Source organism: Amblyomma americanum, chromosome 3 (genome assembly GCF_052857255.1).
Source record: "Amblyomma americanum isolate KBUSLIRL-KWMA chromosome 3, ASM5285725v1, whole genome shotgun sequence".
Taxonomy (NCBI): Eukaryota; Metazoa; Arthropoda; class Arachnida; order Ixodida; family Ixodidae; genus Amblyomma; species Amblyomma americanum.
The window spans coordinates 45,406,644-45,430,608 of record NC_135499.1 but is presented as its reverse complement, the minus strand read 5'-3'; the positions used below and the strand labels follow the sequence as shown (position 1 = coordinate 45,430,608).

The 23,965-nt window shown below is 46.5% G+C and overlaps 1 protein-coding gene across 3 annotated transcripts in view; it reads left to right on the top strand.

The window, feature by feature from the left end:
• The window catches only part of lt (vacuolar protein sorting-associated protein light), a 175,820-nt gene that overhangs the window by 72,852 nt on the left and 79,003 nt on the right, over positions 1 to 23,965 (top strand). For all 3 annotated transcript variants that reach the window (XR_013313229.1, XM_077657307.1, XM_077657308.1), the window contains 5 exons: positions 2,361 to 2,461; positions 8,899 to 9,019; positions 12,115 to 12,230; positions 14,154 to 14,207; positions 15,705 to 15,935. Coding sequence is in view for 2 of the 3 variants with exons in the window: in XM_077657307.1 (XP_077513433.1) it covers positions 2,361 to 2,461; positions 8,899 to 9,019; positions 12,115 to 12,230; positions 14,154 to 14,207; positions 15,705 to 15,935 (623 nt within the window). In the remaining variant the exon portion in view is untranslated. The remainder of the gene's footprint in view (positions 1 to 2,360; positions 2,462 to 8,898; positions 9,020 to 12,114; positions 12,231 to 14,153; positions 14,208 to 15,704; positions 15,936 to 23,965) is intronic.

Sequence of the window (23,965 nt, the reverse complement as noted above, 5' to 3'; positions counted from 1 at the left end):
TGGCATGCAGTGCTTTCCTTTAAATTGAACACGAAGCGCAGAGTGTAGTTTAGAATGGTAAAGTCTCAGCACCACATCACATGCCACCACACCTGTATCTCATTCTTTGCTTGTGTAATTTCTGTTTTTTGTGTTCGGTGTTGAAAATTCACGGTGTACAGGCACATGGCTCTTGCATGTTTACTCATGCACACAGCATTTCTTGTGTTCCGCCACACTGCTTGGGTCATTTCAAGATTTATATTTATACCTTTAAGGGAGTCATGTACACAATTTGGTTTGTAGCAAACTTGCATTTTAACACAATAGTGTTAAAGGCCCCATTCTTTAGAAAATCCGGTGCCGGTGCTGTGAGCGAAAAATCACGGGCACGACTTTGGCAGGTGGTCCCCAGAAGGGCACCTAGAAGGCAGGTGGGCCACCACGGTCATGTGACCTTGTGGCGTCATCACAACCTGCCCACTGGATAATGAGCAAACTGGCCACCATGGTCAGTTAAATAAAGGATTGGTCGCTCGGGAAGAGCAACTTGGGCCGCACAAGGCCCACCACTGGGAGCACCCGCCATGGCAGGGCAGTGGCGCATCGCTTAACTGCTGCATCACTGTGCCAGGAGGGGTGTGAGGACTCCAAGGGATGTATGAATGTAAAGTAGAGAATGGCCTTCTGCATACATCGGAATTAGCCCATTACACTATCGCATCATACCCTTAAGGCGGAGCTTAAAGTGTCCCTTCCATTTTTTTTTTTCTTAAATTGTGGCCACCCGGCAATGATTTCTCTGTTTCAAGGTAATTTAATGTCCTTCATATTATAAGTATGATGCTCCTTCATGTCAACTAGCCATCACAGTAAATAATATTTGTCAATACAGTGAGCTTGGTAGCATCCTCTTCTATACTCATGCAGAGTTTACTACCGTTAATACCATCACTTTCTTTTGTGAATTCATTGAGTTATGTGGATTTTCAAAATAGAAAGTGATTCCATGATTTGTGAGGTGTTTATTTCATAGATCCTTGTATTGTAACAACACCACCGTATATACCCATGTAAGGGCCATCTTTATGTAAAGGCCGCGCCCCTAACTTGGCAGCTGGTAATTAAAAAAAAAAAGTAAGTCAGCCAAAAAAAATTTTCATGCATGTATAATTTTTCCCACGTAGTGTGTTCTGCTGGGAACTAATAGTCGATAACTGCCTGCAATGTCCAGTAAGACCACGAAGTTGTTGTCCAACACGCCGGGCTGTAGTACTGCCTCGAGCCACGAACACACGGTACCTCAGCGCTGCCAACTCATCTTGTGCACATGGCGTTCTCATCAGGAAGGATAAAACATTATGCTGCGCAAAAGCTAGTAATGTGGGGTGCGCCCACACTTGCGGTGCTCTTCTTTGCAGCAACATGCCACCCATCAGGTAGTCACCCGGTGTCATTTGGCCTAGCATGCTTCGCATCGAAGCTGCAGGAAAAGGGCTTTGAATCTAGCCTATCATAAAGGGTCTAACCTTGCTACCATTTTACCATCACGCAATAACCTCACATTAAATAATTGCATAACTGATCTCCACAAGGCCTTCAACAATGAAGTCCGCGGAAAAGCAAGCCAGGAAAACTTCACCTCACACTGACGGCCGCAGGTCGCATGCAGGGAGCATTGCTCCGAGGCATTATTAGAGAGCTAAAGCACCGCTGTATGGTAAATATGGTATTTGCGACCATACGGCAAATGGGGCTAGGTAAGTCAGGCAACAAGCTTTAACTCTGAGTTGTTAATGCACCAGTCATCAGGCACTTTGAAGGATTCACCAGAACTGCTTTAATTCATCATAAAAATGTGTGTCGCAGCATAAAAGGGGGACGCATAATTAAGGCTTCACTGTAGCCTAAAAATTTTCCAAAAAATGCCAGTCCCATGTAAAGGCTGGGCCCCGCCAAATCAATGGAAACAAAAAGCGCGGCCTTTGTATTTCCAACCATTGTGACACTTTATACAAAATTTTTTACATGCCTGCAAAACCTGTAAAAAATTAACTGCTAGTGTAGTGCACTGACAGCATCAAAATTGCTCTTGGCGTCAGAAATGTTTCCTTCTGTGTTAGAATTCTTCTTATGTTCATTAGTCTCTTTGTTTGTTGCCTCACAATACTTTGTTGTGAGTACTGTGTAAAAGTGCAAATGTTATACATTCAGTAGGCTCTAATAGAACTTATCTTTAGTTTTTCTTTCAGTGAGTTTCGTGCTACAGGTAACATTTCTAGCAATTTTGCATATAAGTTTGTCAATGTTTGTTTGCTGAGTAACAGCAGCTGCCGTAAACTACCGTTTACCATGGCACCGTGTCCTTCACTTTGGTGCAGTGGCCATGTTTGCAGCCGACTACTACGTGTGTGGCCTGGCGCCCCTCTGCTCGGGAAGCCTCGTAGCTCTCACTGTGCTGAAGAACAACGACGACTCAGCTGTGAGTGCTGCTGTCACCATCTGCTATGCGTGCTGAAGACTCGCATAAATAGAGAAGTGGTACAAGAATGGCATGGCATGATTCCCATCAGGAGCCAGGGAGCTGAGAGAAAATGTTGCTGTGATTCATTTTGAGTCATTGTTTCTGAGGTGACGATAATGCAGTTTGACTGCCGAGCACAATCGGACAACCACAGGTGTGGTTAACTGTTTCACAATGGCTTATTGTGAAGAGAAATGGAGGCGATATTGGCCTATAGTAAAACCTCGGGAATTTGCACTTCAAGAGATAAGAAAAAGTCCTCATTGCCAAAAGGTTGAATTATCAAGTGACCTCCCCCCAGAAAACTGCAAGATGTGTTTGCAGCTCTAAATTTATTTGAGGGAAAACTGGGCAGTGATTGTCTCCTTATGTGATGAAAACCAGAGCTCTCAGGTCATACCAGTTGTTGGGAAGCTTTGCTTCAAAAAGTGTCTAGTCCCGGCGACCACTTTCCAGGTGATGATGACGATATGTGGCGGTCCTCTTTGTATCGGGTGGGTGCAGTACTGCGCCCAAGCAAGGATAAATTAACAAAAAAAGGGGGTAAAAAAAACAGGAAAAATTGAGAAAAGGGGTGGTGGGCTGCTGTTAGCACTTGATGAGTGCCCACCACATGCGGAGCCAGGCTTTCACAGTGGAGGTGCAATGTTGCATTGATCGCCTTCCGCCGGTGCAAATCCCAATGCCGGCGGCAGCGTGGTGTCCTCTCTTGGTTGGCGTGACAGTTGTTCACATTGGAGCCTGATGTGCTGCGCTGTTTCCTCGCTTCCACAGGCCCTGCACATTTCCGCATGTACCTCAGGAGCGGGTTCGAAGCAGCGGCAGTATACCAGGGTGCGGAGTGCTCCCACCCGTGCCTTAAAAAGCAGAGTGTTGCCGACGCTGTTGTCGTACAGCAACTCAGTAGAGATCGCTCTCTTTTTGTGCATGGTTCAGTGCCAGGGTCATCTTTTTTGCACAGTAGCACTCCATTGGGTATTTTCCTCCTGATGCACTTGGGTCTGCATAGAGTTCTTGCGTGTGCATCAAGAAGCCATATTTCTGGTGCAGGAATTGCACATGGGCACACCATTGTGTCCAAATGCAGTTTTGATGTGGGCTTCACGGGTTTCAAACTTCAGCCACCCCATGTCTCCCTGGATTGCCTCCCCAGCAGCTCGACCGTGGCAGCCAAGTTCTAGCCGACCCACCTGTTCGAGCCACACTCTTGTGGGGGGGGAGAGGCACAGGGTGGCATTTGCGAAAGTCAGCCCCAGCACATAAACTTATTGAAGCGAAAGCTTCACTACGCTGGGTTTTCAAGAGGGCAGCATCAGTGCAGTCACATGACAGGTGTCACGTGGCAGGTCTTGTGACCTACTGATGTCATCACAATCTGTCCACCATGGCAGGTGGCAACTTCCCCATCAGGCATCAGGCATTTCGTCGACGCTTTACAGAACAGTGTGTGTGGCATTTGTGAGTGTAGCCATGCAAAGGAAGCTTTCGCTTCTCACCAGGGTTAACCAAAGTTTAAACCGCAGCTAATTTTTTTCACAGCTCAAACGCGAGCACGTAACGGTTGCAACCCCAGAGGCATTGTTGTCGAAAGATGTTGCATGCATATGTCGATGCCATCTTCAGGGGTATCTTGTGAGCCGTGCTTAGAGCACCTGTCGTGGTTAGGAGCACCCCATGGTATCGGTATTCTGTGGCTTGAGGTACAGCGTCTCCATTGGGCAGCAGCACTGTGGGAGTTTCATCTGACGGGCCCGAGAAATGCAACACAGCTGATTTGGCGAGGTTGAAGGTCGGCCCCAGTGTAGCCAGATATTCTGCATGTGTAGTTAATAAATAGCCTGTGCAGTTGTGCCTCGCTCTCGGCCTACAGCATAATGTGATCTGCAAATGGTAGCCCTGGGAGTGTTCATGATTCTGGGAGACCTGCCCCTGAGAAGGTAAGCTTGAAGCCTATACCCAAGTCTATAAGCAGCTGTTCCATTTGCGACGTGTATAGCATGTACAGGAGTGGAGACAGGGGCATCCTTGCTTCAGGCCTCATCGAACAGCGACTGGTTCTTAGTTGTTACCATTGAGTCTAGCCACTCCTGTGGTCATGCGGTGTAGCGGAGGCTCATGCAGGACGCTGTCATAGGCCTTTGCTATGTCTAGGAAATGCCCGATGAGTCTCCATGACTCGCGGCATGCAGCCTCAATGCATTGGGTCAAGGTGAAGACGGTATCCTCAAGCCATTGTCCCCGTTGGAATCCAGACTGTAATTTCGTGAGGTGTCCATTTTCTTTGGTCCAACCGACGATCCATCTCTTCACAATGTGGGCGAAAAGGTGGTGCAGCACACTGGTTGCCTTGATCAGCTTTAGTTCCGGAGAAGGCCTTGGTTACCTCCCCTCTTTGACACATGCACTCTTGAAGCCAGTCACCAAGTGTAGCATCGCCCGACATGATGCCGGTGAAGGGTTTAGCAAGTTGATCTCATTTGCTCAGGCATTTGACCAGGCCCGCGGGGATGTTGAAGCTTTGTGCTGTGTGCGTACCGCTATGGGCACTAGCATGGGCAATAAATAGCCCAATCCAGTGCTTGTGTGCCATGACACAGTCGCTGGGGGGCTGTTTGGTGCGGGGTGACTCTCAGTGAGGTTTCCAGATGATTCACATACTAGTTGACCGTACACTGCTTGCAGGTGTTGCGTTAAATATTGAGCGAGTTCGGTGACCACTAATCCCCTATCCTTGTCCCTCAGGGCAACTCAGGGTAGTTTGTGGTGGAGCACCTCCATATTTATGACCAAAACTGCTAGCTGCTGTTGCAACTCGCAAGCATGATCACCTGTAGCTTCTGATCGTTGCACTGTGCAATTTTTCTTTGCACAAGCTTTTGCATGTGGCGCTTGCAATGAAGATACTCTTCCCATGCTGGGCGATGGTCTTCGTTGGGATAGAGCTTGACTGCTCTACGGTATAGCCGATTTGCTGCTCGCCTCACTTCCAGGGCTTGCTTTACTTCCTGGTCCCGCCATCGCTTTCACTGCGTGCCACCCCACCCATGAGCTGGTATGTACTTCGTGTTTGGGCATGATGCACCTCAATTTATCAACGTATATGTCATTGAATGTTGTTGCCTGCTCTCACACCCTGTTCTGCTCGAATTGCATGGCTCATAGGACCTCGTGGGCAGGTACCGACGGGTTGGGCCTCGTTGCTCCACTCCACGTTGACGCCAGCTGGAAGTCAAGGATCACAGGCAGAGGCGGTTGTGATCGCTCCCTAGCCTCAAGCGTTCGTCCTTGTCTCTGTGCACTTGCATGATATGTGCCGCTGATTTCTGGTGATAGAGCAGCAATTTGGGCTAGTTGGGTACACCAGCGCATAGTCTATGGTGGTGCAGTTGTTGCGGAAGCATGAAGTGAACTTGCCCTCACAGTCGGCCTGGAGGTTCATCTCAAGGGGAATCTCCTGTTTACATAGAATGAGCAGCTCCCCGTTCTAATCCTGACACCCGTCAGTGGGCTTGATATCTCCGCTGAAGTCCCCCATAAACAGTACTTCATGCTGTGAAGCCCATCTCTTTACATCCTCGATGATGCATTGCATCACTTTGTTGTCGTTGTGTTTCCTGCGTGTAGCCGGGAGGTGCATGATGCCTGCATACACAGGGACTCTGACTGTTTCCGGATACGTGTAGACGTTCATCACTAGTTGCATAGATGAATCTCTGCAACAGCACATAGAGTGATGTCTTTGCTGTTCACCACCGTATACAGTTCCGCCCGCTTTGATGCTTTCCTTGCCCCCGTGGAGATTGAGAAACCCCATGTTGACGGTGGTGGCAGTATGCTTGCTGCAGTGTCAGTGCTGGCGCCTGGCTCTACTAGGGTGTCTTATTGGCCAGCAGCATGTGCTGGCATATCATTTCCCCCACTTGGTTGTACATGTTGAAGATAGCTAGCTGCTGGCCCCACAAGGGCCAGCAGCTAGCTCTAATAGGAACATTTGGTTGGTTTCCCAAGGAGTCTATTTTTTTTTCAAAGATCCACCTAAGGTAAACTGTTTCGTGTGTCCTTCATTTAAGACAAACTTTCACAGCGATCGTGGTCCATAAGGACTCGGCGCAACGCCATTCACAAAGCATCCGCAAGGCACTCTCGAAGCAAGCTAGAGAAAAAATTCTTCAGCAGAAGTACCGTGCATGAGAGCTTCCCCACATGTTTAGTGCACCCTGCTGGGTAGCATCCCCACGTATTTGCGCGAAGGCGAGGGGATGCTACATTGCAAGTGCAGCCTGCAAGTGGCGCAGCTATCTGACATGGCCAAACCTTGGCACCGCGCCTGTGTCACATGCCGCATGTTGCCACAGGCAACACCTGCTTGTTGACTAGACGCAGTATTACAGCAAGGGATTTCACGGTGCAGAGATCTTGCATGGCGGCATACGTGTGCCAAGTCTGCGTGCGTAGTTTGTGGCAGATAAAAAGATGTGAGGTGCACCTACTCGCATACTTGATAACAGCTGTGCTACAGAAGGGGCGAGATGGGAGAGATGGTCTGGTGTATTCTGTGCCTGTACCACACGACCAGCCAGCTGGATGTCTTTTGTGCTGTTTAAGCAAAAGGAAAGCAAAAAGAAAAGAGCATGAATAGTTGTCAGCACAAAAGGCAGAGAAAAACAGACAGCAAAAGAAAACAAAAAGCTAGACCAGTGCTGTTTTCAAGCAGGATGAAAAGCTTTTTAACATCTTTAGTTTTCAGCTCACTTCATATATAATGCTCCCGTTGTGATAATCTATCACAGCAAGGTAATCTGATTAATTTTTGTTATGTAACAGTCATGTAAAAGTTACATTCATCTTAGGGGCACTTCTCATAAAATGAACAGATTTTCATGCTCCCTTCAAGTTCGTCCTAAAGTGGGATGAGGGGCCTTACAAACTTGTTTTTTATTTTTCAACACAACTTGCTGAAACTTTGCATGCAGGTATATCATAGAATGCTGATTTCAAATGTGCATTTAATTTCAAATATTTCACCTGGAAGGAAATATATGGCTAAATACCATCCCAGTTACGCCATTTCTATTGGGCCTTTATGATGATTTCTCAATTAAAGAAAGCTTTTCTAAGAATATCTAGACATTTCCAAAGGTCCGCCGCACATCCTAAAGCTTTCCTTTTTCCTTTAAACATGACAGATTAGTGAATAGGTCAAGTGTGAGCTAATTACTGCCACATTGTTTTTCTTTCCAACTTTCTTATTTATTTATGATCAACAAACTTTATAGGCATTTTGCTAGCTGCAGGATGTGCAGTGGGCCTTTGAAAATGTCAGCTTGTTCTTAAAAAGCTTTCTTTAGCTGACAAATTGCCATTAAGGCCCTTAAGAATTAACCTAATTAGGATGTTATTTTGCCTTATATTCCCTTGCAGGTTAGATATTTTAAATCTAAATGCATATTTCAAATCAGCATTTTATGATATAGCTGCATATGAAGTTTAAGCAAGATATGTTGACATGTAAACAAAATTTTTAAACCCTTGTTCCCCCCAGCCTACTGTACATGTCTGAACCATTTCTTGGCCTAGTGATTGGCCCTCTGATTGTCATCATGCCTGCCATTGTGCGTGCTTAAGAGGTGCATGAGCAACAATGGCACCATGTAATTGAGGATAGAGAAGGGATATTTATACGGCTGCTTACCTTAGTGGTCATAGCCCCCCCTTCAGAAGACCATACAAATGAGCCGGTGTGAGCCCAGTAGCATACCAATTAACGAGCACCCAGTGCCATAGACTTAAATGAGCGTTTGCTGGGACCGTGCCAGGAATTCTAATTGTCCAGATTTCCACATTACCTGTGGTCAAAGTAACAATGTTTAACTGCATTCTGTCGCATTGTGCTTTTGGGCACTAAACAGGCAGGGCACCAAAATTACCCCCGGGTTCATTTTTTTCATGGTTGTGCTGACTGCATAATGGAAACCTTATCCCCAGTCAAAGCTAGCATGGCGGAGCAAGGTTGAAATCAGAGGGGAGCTGGTGCTTCATCCTCGTATTTAGATTGTCGTATTTTTTTGTAGGTTCCCATTACTGAGGCGACATGCACCGTGTGGTTAATGCCTGTGTTATTTGCAGACTGGGCTCATGAGACATGTCCTCACCATTTACCACTCTCAGTGAGCGATGTGGAGCAGGCAGGAATTAAGATGGGTCCGTTGTGCCATAGCGCACCTGAATCAAGCCCATATTCTGTAGCCTGTTAGGCAGGGTCAGGCTCCTGTTGTGTTGTGAATGGCATGTCCACCATAAACAGACTTTAATCGACTGTGGAGTGTTGAGGAAAGGAGTTTAGCCGTCGGTTCCGCTGTCTCTATGGCGAGCCCTCAGCTGCTGTTGCTGTGCAGGAGGGCAGCCGGCCGCAGATGCGGGTTATGGAGCCCCACTTGGACGAATGCCTGGAGCACTCCAGCGATATCCTGTCTGTGCGGGGTTTCAGAGCGTACCGTGCCAGTGACTACTGCCTTGGTGAGTGTGCCCTGACACCGCTGTGGGCAACTTGGTTGGCTGGTGTTGCAGAATTTTTGTTGAGAATAAACAGAAGCAGGGGCACATCATTTTGGATCTCTTCACAGGTCAAGAAGAACACTACTGTCACCTGCTCCAGAACGGCCATTGGGCCTTCATAAAGCGTTCATGCAATGAGGTCTTGCTTTGAGCCTGGAAGTTTGTGGGCACTGTGAATGTATTGACATGTGCTTTGAGCTTGACGCATAGAGGGCTACATGGAGAATGGTGAAAGACAAAACTCCAGCCTAATCACATGAAGCATAAATTTTGTTGCTTTGGAAAAGTGTGACATCATTTGGCTCACCATTTCTGCAGGGAAAACATTCAACATGAAGGATGTCCAAAAGGGCACCGAACTTTTAAGCAATTGTTAAAGTTACTGGTTTGTTATCCTTCTGACGCTACTCAGACGATTGCCTCAGGGGAGAATATCAGATAACCTTTTATATACACATTCATAAACAGCTGCAGCATTACAGTAACCTATTCAAACAGAAACAAGCTTTGCATGTTTAAAGGATTATCTTTTTCAGATATCTGAGTCCTAAACAAATGTGCCTTCCTTATGCGGCTTGCATGATGAGCTGAGCTGGCGATCCTTGAACTGGACATGTGACATGCACAGTCGTGCCTCATTAATATGGACACTTTGGTTCCCAAGCAAAATTGTCCTATAGCGAGTCGTCCATAATAACGAATCATGATGGAAAAAAGTTCTGAAAAAAAAAATGCACTTATTAAGGTCTGCTTCTATGCATAGGGGTGGTGAATGAAGTTGAAATACACATAATTTTGGGGGCTACAGGCCCATTATCCCAGTCACTATTATGCTTCAAATAATGCGCTACAGCTTGGCGCAAGTTGTTTTCTATGATACGCTTGATGGCACCTCGTTGCTAAATGAACTAACTACTACTACTACGATTGTTCACATCTCACGAACCAATAGTACCAGTGAGCACTCAGTTGGCTGACAGTTGCTGAATGCAAATTTCTACATGGTACAAGTTGCGCAGGGAGTTTTTCTTATAGCGACTTAAGCAATTTTGAAAATGGGTAAAGGCATCGGCAAGGCAGCTTTGCACTGCAAATCACAAAACCACAAAAGGTAAGGGCCATCACTCAGTCATTTACAGTTTTCCACTGCCTTTCTATGGTGTCCTGCCCTCAAATTTCAGAAAATGAAACATCCTATTGGGGCAGTAGACATCTTGTTTTTATCACCGTTCATATTAACAAGACAAAAATACGTGCACCGCAATGGGCTGTATGCATTTTATCATTGTCTATTGTCCGGACAGCGAGTTTCCATATTAACGAGGCATAAATACACTGAAAAAGTTTGGTCCCCAAGCGAACTGTCCATAATTCGAGACGTCCATATTAACGGGGGTGTATTAACGAGGTACGGCTGTAAATTTTATAGTTTTTTTTTTCTTGAAAATGATGCCTCTCTGATCGAAGAGCACAGAATCACTGTGGCTCAGTATCTAACAGAGGACAAAAATGACAGGGCAGGGAAGTACTGGAAGGTGAATGTAAGTACATAGTTTTGTTCTTTCGTCTGCTGTTGATATTGACAGGGAGGAGGAGGAAAAAAATGGCCAGGCTTAGCTTGGTTAACCCAAGAATGCGTTGCATATCTCGATGGAGTTCCGTGCTACTCCGTTGACTTGATAGGCTATTGACTCAATTGCCATTGAAACTGCTCGTGTAGCAGTGCTCGATCGCCTTTGAGTCGATAGACTATCGGTTCGAGGGCCCTCGAAATGCCCGTGTGACAGGGGTATAAGACTGTCCCGGTGAAGGAGCGCAGCTCTTTTATACATATGCCGTGACGTCAATCATAGCGCAGCGCCCCTAGCGGGAGGAGCGGGAGTCAGGTGGTGGCTGCGGCCCAGCTTTTCCTCCGTGACGTCACGCGCCGGCGCAGCGCCCCTAGCGGGAGGAGCGGGAGTCAGGTGGTGGCTGCGGCCGCGCGCGACCGCGCGAGTTGGGGCCCAGCTTTTCCTCCGGCTGTCGTGACGTCACGTCACGTGGTTGCGCTAAAGGTCAATGGTGGCTGCCCGGCCGCGCCCAAGGGCTGAACTGAGTGATTGCAATATGCAACGCATAAAAACTTTATTGAAGACCAGCACTAAGGCCCAGTAAAAAAAGAGCGCTTGCTCCGGCAATGCCTGTTGTTCATCTGCCAAGCCTGAGTAAAGCCAAGCACTCCAGAGAGTAGGGGGAGGGTAAGAGAAATAAAGAGAGGTTATGACAGCATTACATGAGTACAGACTGTGCCTTGTATGTACCCTGATATTGACAGAGTTCATTTTGTTGTTACGGCCTGTTGCAACTTGGCAGAGTGCCAAGACATTGTGTGCCCTTGGTAGAAGCGTTGGCAGCAGTGGCTTGCTTGGTGCACTGCTGTGCACCCGGCCGCTCTGCTGTATGCTTAGAAAGCCTGCGAGCACTTGAGCATTGGAGAGGAATGTAGCAGTTTAAGCCAGAATGCTATAAACCATCCACTGCACTGAAATGCTATGGAGGAAGCAGTTGACCTCCAGGCTATTTGGCAAGCTTGAGATTGGGAGCGAAAACGCCCAACCCTTCTCACATTGCAGCTCATGCTTAAACATTTGCATTACATGCTTGCCACCGTCCTGCGAGCTTTTTTAACCGTGCATAAAAAATGTGCACGTGACCTTCAGGGCCGGTGTTCAGCATAATCGCTTTATCTCGCCACAGTTGGCCGGTGCTGCCGGCTGCCACAAAACGTTAGATCACACTGTGATACAGCAAACACCTTTCAGCAGTGAAAAATGCTAAACACCGGCAACACGAATGGGCGAATGGGCGTATGATATCAACTCTTCCGAAAAAATCTGTTGATACATTTTTCCTGCATGATGAACCCTCCCCCCAGATTGGTGTCAACTTTTCTGGAAAAGAAGTGGGTTGATTGCGTGAGTATATACAGCATTTCTTCTTGTGCTATCAATTTCTGATGAGCTACCAACCTATCCATGAGGTTGTGGTTCACATTTGTCCCTCTTGGTTCGGTGCAGACAGCCTACCGGAGGAGGGCCTCTTCTTCGTGGTGAGCCCCAAGGACGTGATAGTGGCCAAGCCCCGGGACCAGGACGACCACCTGGACTGGCTGGTGCAGCACCAGCAGTACGAGGTACTCCCTCTCTCACACCCACGTGTCTCTCGGATGCCCACTTGGCATCTCTGGTGGCCCTTTTCAGAAATGGCAGGGCTTGGACTGTGCCCTTTTGTAATAGTAGGCTTCTGTATACGGGTTCGTTTGTTTGTTTGAAGCAACCTCGAAGTGAACAGTAATTCACTTTGAATAATTTTCAGTTGAATATGTTGCTTACGAAGGGGTCACCTCAAATGCGTAGGAAGCAGTTCCACCTGCTTGGTAATAGTACGTGACTACTACCACTATATGAATAAGACTACCACATAATCTCCTGAAACCTCTGAAAGCATTCATTCCAGAAACATTACTCACTATTGACAAATACTTCCAAGGTTTCTAATACCAAACGTTCAGATGTTTTACTGCATCCACTTGAATATTCCAAATTATCAAATATTTACACAAACTTACTTTGTAAGCCTCAAGCAGGCAAAGTAAGCCAGCTTGGGTGTCCATCCTGTCTCTCATGTTAGGTGGCAGGCCATGTGCATTCTTGGCGGACCGTGGCCTTATGCTGTTCTTGGTCTACTCTTCTACTGTGATGTTCCAGTGGAGTTTACTACCATGCTCTGATGATGAGCTGGTGAGCTGCAGCTTTGGGCAGCAGAAGTTAACTGTGCCCTTCATTTGATGCTGTGTCAGCTTTCATTATGCGCTGGGCCCACTACTGCTTCTGGAAGTGGTAATGTTGCTGTAGGCAATGACGAGATGAAATTAATAAAATTGGCCAAGAGGCAAAAAAAAAAATCATTTTATAATATTGGTCCTTGTTGTATAAATAAGTGCTGGAAAGAACCATCTGGATCCAAATGTCAACATTGGGCTTTCCTCTGCTGGTGACTGTGTGCTTGTGTAAATAGTGGAATCACGAGCCACACAGTGAGGTTCCTAGATGAAGATGTAAATTGACTGTGGGTGATGAGCATGCACCTAGTGTACTGCACCAGGGGCAGTACACTAGCATCACTCTTTCAGAGCAATTGGGCATGGATCCCTCTTTTGAAGTGCATTTTATTCAATTGCCATGGAAGTGATCATGCTTGAGCTGATCTTTTATTGAGCCATGGGGTTCTTGGTCTTCTTGACCACAGGGAACACTAGTGAGGAACCCGTATGTCTTGGCTTTCATTCTTTCCTGCCTAGTATGCCCGGATTCAATTAATAATGAATGGCTATACAGTCAAACAGTCTGCTGCGGGCAACTTCAGTATGGTTAGCCTCAAAATGAATTAAGTAAAAGAAAGTTTGGCGTAAGGCATGCTTGGGAAACCTCAGCGTGTGCTTCAAGCACGTCTGGGAACCCTTGACTGTAGCTAACAGGCAGCTGGATACCACCTGCCGGCTCTAAAAATGTCAGCCTTTGCTTTGGAATCATGTCACAGGTTCCCAAGGCATCACAAGATGTGCCTGTAAAGTCATGGTTTCTGGTCCACACGCTTTTGCTCACTGTATTGTGTATGTGTGAGTCAGTGAGTGAAGATACTTTGTGTGGAAATCAAGGGGTGGCAATTGCTTACCTTTGCCCTATCCCCATCTGTGAATCACTGTGTGGCTTTCAAACTGGTCATGGCTGGAACAAGGGGTGCACTTCCCTCCAGCTGCTGGCCAGTGAAAAATCGGTGCTTGCCAATGCTTCCCGTTTGGTGGGATGAGTTCGAGACTCCTGTTCTGTGCACATTGACTCCACTTGGTTTGCATTGAACCTAAGCTTTTCCTGCTTTTGTCATTGAAAGTGTTTTTTTCTTGTTATTACCACTTTAGGTTTAAGACTGGGGCTTCTTGATAAAAATGTGGCATGAGTTCATAGTTTAGATTTGCAAAGGTCTCTGAATTGAGCAGAAGCTGAAAAATGTTCTCTTTGTGACATGTTGCTACCTCTTTCCACCTCCCTGCGTGCAGGAGGCTCTCCAGGTGGCATTGTCTAGTCGTGATCTCAAGAGGCACACACTGCTGGTGAGTAATAATTATAAGTGGCAATGAGATTGTTAACAACCTAGGCATGCCCAAGACAACTTGGCAGCTTCATGTAGCTCTGTGGTTACCCCACTCATTCTCTAAACCTCTTTGGCATACATTCTTCTTTCCAAATTTTTGTTGTGCATCTATTCACCTTTGGCTGAAACTATCAATAAACTTCTAGCAGTGCGCAGAGTGAGAACATTTGAATGGTGCCATTTATGAAATCCGTAAAGTGCTTCATTGGTGAAGTTGCTTAGTTGTGGAACTTCTTCTCTTTTTGAAATGTCCCACACGAGCACTTCTCCCACCGTGTGGCACCAACCTCCCTAGCGGCCTTGCACGCTGGGAAGAGGTCCTGCTTCGAAAATTATGGCTTCATGTAGCTCTCGCCCCAGCGGTAACCTGTTTTTGGCCGGCACAGTAGCATGCCACCATGCCACTTTCAGCGACTCCTGTCCCTTCTTTCCTGACCCTGTCAGCGAGGCGGACACAAAAAACTCGCATTGGGCCTGCCCCTCTTTGCGTGCTATCCGGCAGAAACACCTGCTCCGGTGCGGATCCCCCCAGGCCATCCACCAGATGTAGGAGAATGGATGTTTGGGCCGCACCACCGGATGTTACTGGACTTATAGAGTCCAGTGTGTACCTATATTTGTAAATAATACCTTATGCCAGTAAGTGCGCTGTCTCAATAAAAGAAATATGCTTGTTCTTCGAGAGTTCAGCTGCTAGAGCAGAATTGTTTCCTCCGCTTGTGGTGTCATAGAAATTGGATAAACGTGAACTGACATCACTTGCGTGGCTCTAAACAAAGGGCAAGCCAAAAGAAGGAAAATGTTCCACCGTGATGAACTTGGCCAAAAGTCGTTTCAGCACCAGCAGCAGGCATCTTTAAACGAATACCATTTGGCAAAATAGTGCCACGAGATAAGCAGTACATTGAGTGTCATAGGTCGCTGCATGCAAGTCATAGGTATTTTTGGTGCTACAGTAAATGGTAGCATAGCCTGCATGATGTGCCAGTACTGGCAGCCCTTGCCAACAGTGAGGAAATATGCTGTAAAATCAGATGTGTGTTAAAATTAATTGTTTCTGTGAATGAGGCAGATACAGAAAACCCAGTTTTCAGACACACAAGCAGAGTCGTCAACTCTGTCTTTCCTACCAAGCGCATCAAGAGATGCATCTGATGTAAAGACATGGCCCATACAGGGTGTCCCCCTTGAGAGCTAGGGGATAAGTAGAAAACACCTGTTTGCTGTTGGCAACCACCAGGAATTTTTTTTGACTGGCATCTGTAGTGCCAGCCGTTTTTAAAACCAGGGCTCAAGTTTCAAGCCAAATGGAACACCTTGTGTGCCAATTTAAAAATAAATAAAGAAAACAGAAAGCTGTGCATATGAGATGTGGTGCTGCTTTGGTTGTCGTTCTCAGAACTGTTTTGGCCAGTTGGAAGAGCAGTGGCATGTGTGTGTCTGGGGGTGGCTGCAGGGTGTGGGCAAGAAGTTCCTGGAGCAGCTGGAGGAGCAGGGCAAGTTCAAGCGGGCGGCTGAGGTGTGCCTCTCCGTGTTTGGGGCAGATGCCCGCCTCTGGGAGGAGCAGGTGTTCCGCTTTGCACGCCTGCAGCAGCTGCGCTGCTTGGCACCTGTGCTGCCACGGGGAGGACTCGGCCCCACCGCCTACGAGATGGTGCTCAACGAGTTCCTCCAGCTCGACCCCGAGGTCAGTATGCTGCTATCTATTGTGAATGGCGGCAACCCTGCTGCCGCTGGCAGTTTGAATGGGACCAGTTTGGTGCTTGCCAATGCTTCTTCTTGATAAACAGCATCATGATCATCAGCCTGACTATACTCACTGCAGGGCAAAGGCCTCTCTTATCCCCGCAAACTTCTTAATCTCATCTGCCCACCTAACTTTCTGCCTGCACTGCTGCGCTTGCCTTCTCTTGGAATCCAGTCGATTACACTTAACTGCCATCGGTTATTTTTGCCTTCACATTACGGCCCCTGCCCGTGCCCTTTTGTTCTTCGTGACACATATTTGTGGCCAAGCTGTGTAATAATATGCAGAACTGTTGCTTAGGGCCCTTTCAGTAAGCACAGTACAGTAGAATCCCTCTATAGTACTATAAAGTGACTCGGACCAGCAAAAACCTTTAGTATGTCAGCGTCTTTAGTATATCAGTTGTTGGTAATGGCATGGATCTGAGGACGCTCTCTGGTAATTAATTGGCCGCTTACTAAACACAGTGTTGGGTTATAAAGGAAACACTCACAAATACCTTCCATCCTGCTGTTATTGTCCCTTTATGTGATAATTATTTATTTTCTGTTATCACATTTCATGTTGTCACATTTTCTCGATTTTGTTTACGTCTTGAGGAAGTACCACATTTGCACAAATACAATGCGGCTACGAGTATAACGCGAGCTTGATTTCATGTGAAAACAAATGTTTTGCGTGAACACGGCGTGATTTTCCGCAGCCTCAGCGTCATTTAAGAGGAGCTAACAATTGCACTCGACACTGTCGAGGTGTGGCGGTAACCCTCACCCAGTGCCGCCACGCCTCCATTTCTTTGCCGCCGCTTCCCTGTGCTTCACGCTGCGGTGCTACGAATGTTCACCCTTTTCTTCCCTTCCCTACTCATCGCTGCATTTTTACTTTCTTTTCTTTCGCAGCGACCCGCGACTCCTCCTTTCTGGTTTCATATAGCCAGCTTTTTTTTTTTTTTTTTTCGTGCGCGCCTAGCCCTTTGCCTCACAGCCCTAAGGGTTTGTAAAAGTTGGCTTCTCCCCACAGCTTTCGAGCTTAGTGGCGAAGCTACTTTATAGAGCACCATTCTACCTCCCGCAGAATGATGATAACGCGCCGCGCACATTGCCTCATGGCCCCATGGACTTTCATCATCATCATCATTTTATTTTATAAAACCAATACATCAAAACTTGATTGGACTCATAGCCAGCTCGGCTAGTGAAAGGTTCAAATACATAATATTCACCAAAGAATGGCAGACATTCGAAATACATGTACAAAAAGACGTGAGATGCTACACTAGCGGCATTGCAAGTATGTTAAGCACATACATATTCTGAAAAACAACAAAAAATAGGTTTATGAATGCACCAAACCAAGCACAAACGTATTTAGTCCCACAGTTCTGGACAGACAAGAAAAATGTTTTTTAATAAGGCCGAAAAATTATGTTTGAGTTTGATGTCATCTGGAATCTCATTCCATATCTGGGCACCATTGTACTCTAATAGCCTTTGACCGTCAGTGTTATGACAGCTCTAAGAACTCGGCTTCTCCTCACAGGTTGGTGGTGAAGCTATCTCAAAGAGCATCGTTTTATTGTCTTTGGTATGAATTTGCCTCCAAACGTCTGCCTCGAGCCTGCTGCATTGCCATCATTCCGCAGGCGGTACGTTGCCGCAGCCAGATGCTCTTTACTGCAAGTTTTTTTTTTTAAATTCCTATAACCGAAAAAAAGAGGTACAGTTGTCTGTGGGAGGTGAAATGGGAGCGGTGCTTCACTTTACTATATCAGAGTTTTTACTATATCCAAGTTTACTATAGCGGGGTACTACTGCATAACAATGTAGTGTTGCAATGGCAAGTGAAAAAGGTGGGTCAGGTGTATTAACAGATACAGTCGAGCCCACTTGTGATGTCCGCTGTTATAACGAACGCTTGCTTATTACGATCAAAGGTGGCGCTACCGTCACAATATGTATTAGGGCAATGGCACTGTGTGTCGGATACAGCGTGCGACCATGACTGTGGTTATTATTTATTTATTTATTTAAAATACCCTTAGGGCCACACAGCATTATGGTTATACAAAGTAACAAAACATAGAAATATGAGCATAATATTACAGAATGTTGCTAGTTATACAGTGTTAGCTAATGCACTCTTAAAATAAACTGTGTTTTTTAATTGGTGCCAGTGGTACGGGAAGATGATTCCACTCGTCGGATGTCTGGGGTAAAAACGAATGAAAGTAGGTTTTCGTTCTGCAGAATGGTATTCTAACCTTGTGGGCGTGATCCATCCGTGGTGACACGTACTGTGGGGGTGAAATAAGTTCTTCGCGCAGCTAACAGTGGTGAAAAAATTTATGAAAAAGGCGAGGATGAAGTGTTCTGCGACGAGACGCAAGAGATGGCAGACCAAGACCAGCTTTCATGCTGGTTATGCTTGCAATTCTGTTGTAATAGACAGAATGAGTCGAGCAGCTGTATCTTGGACCATCTCAAGAGAGTGCTTTAATTTCTGGCGGTAAGGATCCCATATTGATGCTGCGTATTCGAGTTGAAGGGAAATGAGTGTTTTGTACAGTAAAAGCTTCAGATATGAAAGTGCTTTAGCAAAGTTATAACGAAGATATCCAAGTGTTTTGTTGGCATTGTTAACGACATGCGTAACATGAGCAGTCCAGGTAAAGTCATTAGTAATGTTAACACCGAGGTGGTATTTATAAGAGTGTACAGAGTCTAGAGACAATCCGCTAAGGTTATAGGAGGGCAAGTTATTAGTTACTCGAGACATACGCATGAATTTGCACTTGTTAACATTAAGGTCCATTAGCCAAGATTTACACCAGGTTGAGATGGAGTCGAGGTCGGATTGAAGCATTGGTATGTCGCCATCGCATGCTATTTCCCTCAATATTACGCAGTCATCGGCGAATAGGTTACTGTGAGATGAAATGCAGGAGGGTAGGTCGTTAATGTAAACAACGAAAAGAAGCGAACCGAACACAGAGCCTTGCAGAACACTGGAGTGAACCACACTCGTATCCGAGGTGAGGTCATTAATGGAAACAAACTGTTGGCGGTTTGTAAGAAAAGCTTCAAGCTGGGTTAGAATCTTTGGATCTAGGTTAAGTTGCTGCAATTTACATAGCAGTAAGCTATGACATACATTATCAAACGCTTTCGCGAAATCTATGAACATGCAGTGAGCTAGTGAATTGCGATCAAGAGTAACATGCAACTTGTTCGTGAAGGATACAAGTTGGGATTCACAGGAATATGTTTTTCAGAATCTGTGTTGAAATCGCGAGAAGAAAGAGATCAGTTCTAGGAATTTAGCTTGGTGAGAAAACAGGATGTGTTCAAGAAGTTTACAAGGAATGCAGGTGAGAGAAATTGGCTGGTGGTTTAGTGGAGAATGCTTGTTACCTGATTTGTGGAGTGGAATCACCTTCCCCACCTTCCATGCGGTAGGTAGTGAACCCTGGTCAAGTGACTGCTGAAAAAGTTTTGTTAGTATGATGGAGGAATAAACACTTGTATTTTGTAGAAACTTGGCATTGATTAGGTTGCTGCCTGGAGCAACGGATATTATTAGTGAGCTTATCAGTTTTGCAACACCATCAAGGTCTATTGTGACAGGATACATCGGCGTATAATCGAATGACACTGTGCTAGGAAGAGGGAGATCGGCGGTGATAGAAAAAAATGGAACCGGAAACGTCGTTTAACATGAAATCTTGCAGTTCGAGGGGAATGGTAGTTCCAGAAATGTCAGCAAGAGATATGCAATTGCTATCAGTCGGGTTGATGGTGCGCCAAAACTTTCGCAGATCAGTGCATAGCATGGACGGAAGGGTAACTTGTATAAATGTGTTCTTCGCCTGTTCTAGTGCTGTGGTGTATTCACATGAAGCGGTTTTATAAGCATTCGATCGGTCACTGTTAGAAGGATGTTTTGCAAGTTTGTACATACGCTTAGTGTTGTACCAGGGAGCTGCACTGTTAGAGTTAAGTATACGGGTTGGAAGGTACTTATCTGTTAAGTCCTTTGTTTTCGCCACGAACAAGACCCAATTCGATTGAATGCTGCGATCGATGAAGCCATCCAAGAAATTGTCCAGAAATACACGCAGCTCACTGTTTATGGCGTCAAAGTTGGCCTTATTGTAGTTATAAATTGTTTTCATTTTCTTGACATTTTTCGGCCGAGAGATACAAATTCCAAAGGTTACGAGAGTATGTCGCTCAGGCATGGCAAGTAAGTAATGTTCGAAACAAAAGAAGGCTGTGTTGTAAGGACTAGGTCAAGCGTATTTGAAACAAAATCTGTAATTCGAGTAGCTTCTTTTACAAGTTGTGTAAGAGAGAAGACAGAGAATAAATCAAGGAAGTCTTTAGCTAGTGTAGAGCAGGGATTAATGGTAATGGGCTCAGTGTACCACGCAATGTTTGGAATATTAAAGTCGCCAAGTAGGAATATAGGCAATGAATGGTTCCGAGATGTAACAAGATTGATTGCATCATGTAGTTCGTTCGTGAAATTAGAAGAATCAGACGGAGGATGATAACAAACTCCAATCACAAGTTTTTGGTTATTAAAAACGACGTTAGCCCAAATTAACTCCAAGGAACTGGGAACCTGAATGCATTGTGACTGTAAGTCTTCGTTAATGGCTAAGAGAACACCACCTCCCCGTCTAGTAGTACGGTCACAACGATAAAAGGAAAACCTGCGGGCTGTCGGAAAGAGTTCCCAGTCGTTAACTTGAGGTCGAAGCCAGGTCTCAGTTGACACAATAATGTCGGCATTTATAGTATCAACTGCAGAGGCTAGTTCATTACGCTTGTTAAGGATGCTACGTATGTTGCAAAACAATACTTGTATACAGTCAAAACTCGATTTAACGAAACCCGATTTAACGAAAATCTCGATTTAACGAAGGTATCCTAATTCCCCCTCAGACGCCCATAGGGTTCAATGCTTTGACTAACCCGAAATAACGAAACCGATTCCGTGATCTGTCCCGATTTAACGAACCTTTTTTCGAGAAATAAAGGTGAAAAAGTGTTAATTTTTGGTCTGTTTTGTAGACAGCACCCCAAAATTTATTGATTGCGAGTCAGCGGTAACAGCGCGGTGCATCTTTATCCCGTCGCTTTTTTGAAACTGCGCGGCGCAAAACGAGTTTTAATTTTGAGTCGAGCTCACGAGATGGCGCCAGCAGTAAAAAAGTTTCGTGCCACATTTCATAGATGGCGCTGTTGCAGTTCGCGTGTTTTTTTTTGTGTGTGTTTGTGTGTTGTGCTCTGTGTTCGCTCTTGTGCAGATTTCCCCGTGCCTTTGAACGCACGGCTTTGTCAAGCTCAGCTAGTTAGGCCTCCATCAGTCTAGCCTTGCTATCGTGAACGCGGACGTGGTGTGTGCGAGCAAGCGCGCCGCTAACCCTCCTGACTAGCAGATGGAGCCCTGCAAGAAACGAAAAAGGCTTACCCTGGACGAGAAAGCGGACATAATTCGTGCTGTGACAAGTGGACAGAAGAAATGTGACGTGGCTGCATCACATGGCATTCCAGCGAGTACTCTCTCCACAATATTGAAAGGGAAAGATGACATCCTCCACGCCACTTCGTCGGGGAATCTCTCGCGCAAAAAAACGCTGAAGACCACTCCTCAAAGCAAAATGGAAGAGGCCCTCTTCGCCTGGTTTATGGATTTGCGGGCGAAGAATAGTATTCCCGTGAGTGGAGACCTGCTCCAACAAAAAGCTCGCTCTTTCGCGTGCTTGCTGGGCGACAACGAGTTCAAGGCAAGTCCTGGCTGGCTGTCGCGCTTCAAAGAACGACACGGCATCGTCGGGAAAGTGCTTAGCGGTGAAGCGAGCAGCGTAAGCATGGCTGTAGTCGGCGACTGGCAGTCTGAAAACGTGCCCGACATTCTGGGAAAATATGCCCCCAGCGACGTCTACAACGCCGACGAGAGCGGTCTATTCTACCAAATGCTGCCTAAAAAAACACTCGCCCTGAAGGGGCAGGCGTGCCACGGCAGCAAACACAGCAAACAAAGGCTGACTTTTTTGCTGTGCATCAACATGGACGGCACCGACAAACGAGACCCGCTTGTCATCGTAAAGAGTGCGAGGGCGCGTTGTTTTAAAGGCACCAAAAAGCTTCCTGTGAAGTACGTTGCCAATTCAAAGGCGTGGATGTCGCGTGCCATTTTCGCTACATGGCTGAAGGAATTTGACAGCGACATGTGTCGCCAGAAAAGGATAGTGTGCCTGTTGCTGGATAACTGCACGGCCCACTACGTTGCAGAGGTCGAGCTGACCAGCGTGGAGCTCCGCTACTTCCCCCCAAACGCAACGTCCGTGGTTCAGCCCTTGGATCAAGGGATAATTAATAGCGTGAAGTGCGCATACAAGCGTCGAGTCGTCGACAGAGTTCTCCTCAACCTGGAGCTGAAGCGCGAGACGAAAATAGATATTTTTATGGCGGTTGAGATGGTGGCGGCGGCTTGGAGAGCATTGAGGCCGTCGATAATTGTCAACTGCTTCAGGACTGCCGGTTTCGGTACACTAGGCCCTGAAACTGCCGAAGCTGGTCCGGACTGCGCGAGCGCCGTGCACGAGGATGAAGATGCCTGGGAACACCTTCGCTCAGTGGATGAAGTGCCCACAGGCATAAGTTTCTCAGACTACGTGAACGCCGACGCAAACGCAGTCACAACGGAAGTTTTGACTGATGCCGATATGTTGCGGCTTGTAGGAAGCGTGGAGGGAGTGACGGCTGAAGACGCTGCCGACGACCCTGCAGGTGCCGAAGCTCCCGTGCCGACACCAGGTCAGGTGATGGATGCTCTCGATCTGCTGCGACATTTTGCCGGCGCACACGAGGGGACGGAAGACGCGCTGGACGCACTTCAGACCTACGAGAAATCGGTGCGGCCGTTGCTCACAAAGCGCACGCAGGCAAAGATCACCGACTTCTTTGGCGGAAAATAAATTTGTAGTCCCCTCGGGCCTTTCTTGTCGAGTAAGAATTTTTGTTGTTTCTTTTCATACGCGCTAGCGGCGCCGGTCGTGGTGTTGGCGCTACCCACTCGAAAGTAGCGCGGGGGGTCATGACGATGACCATACAGACCCCCAATGATTGCGCTAGTTGTATGATTACCAACTTTGGCGCCAATTTGTCATTAGCTGTGTGGCTTGCCGTCCCGTCGGCGGTATTTAGGGAAGATTGTTGCGCCGCTAGCCGAACCGTCCTTTGGGTCGGTGCTACCGGCGTGAATTCGTCACGCGCGAGTGCGACGAAAAGTGAAAATGGTACGTGCTAACCGATACGACCGCGATAAGCTGGTACGGTTTATGCGGATGCAAAATGCATTATGTTCAATGGGTGCTCAGTCGGGGACTTGACTTTACTACTTTTAAAACGAAAGTACTGTTTAAGCGGGTACGTTTTAACGAGGTTTTACTGTAATCGAATGTACTGAATTATGTGCCCAAGAAATGCCTCATTCAATTTAACGAAGTTCTCGATTTAACGAAATAATTCACGGCTCCCCTCAACTTCGTTAAATCGAGTTTTAACTGTATTCAACAGGCGTGTTTCGCTTTCCCTCCCGTTTTCCTAGCTGGTTTCATGTGATGACGCTCTACCGTGGCAAGCATCTGTATTCTGTGCCGCGGCAGGCGCGGCTATGCTCTCAGTGACGGCTATGTTATTGTGAGGCAGCGCTCCGCCGTGGAAAGGATCTGTTTTCGGTGGCATGGTAATCTCAACTATGCTCTCAGTGGAGGCATTGTAGGCATATAATTTATTGTTCACTGTCATTTTGTTGTAGCGCATCTGAAAACTAGGGGAGCCTGGCAGGCTTTTCGCGAATTCTACTAGCTTAGTTCTGGCAGTATGCGTGGTGGGGGAAAAATATTCGGAAACTGTTACATGCTTATATTTAAGTTTACTGCGTGTCGAAAGTACACATTC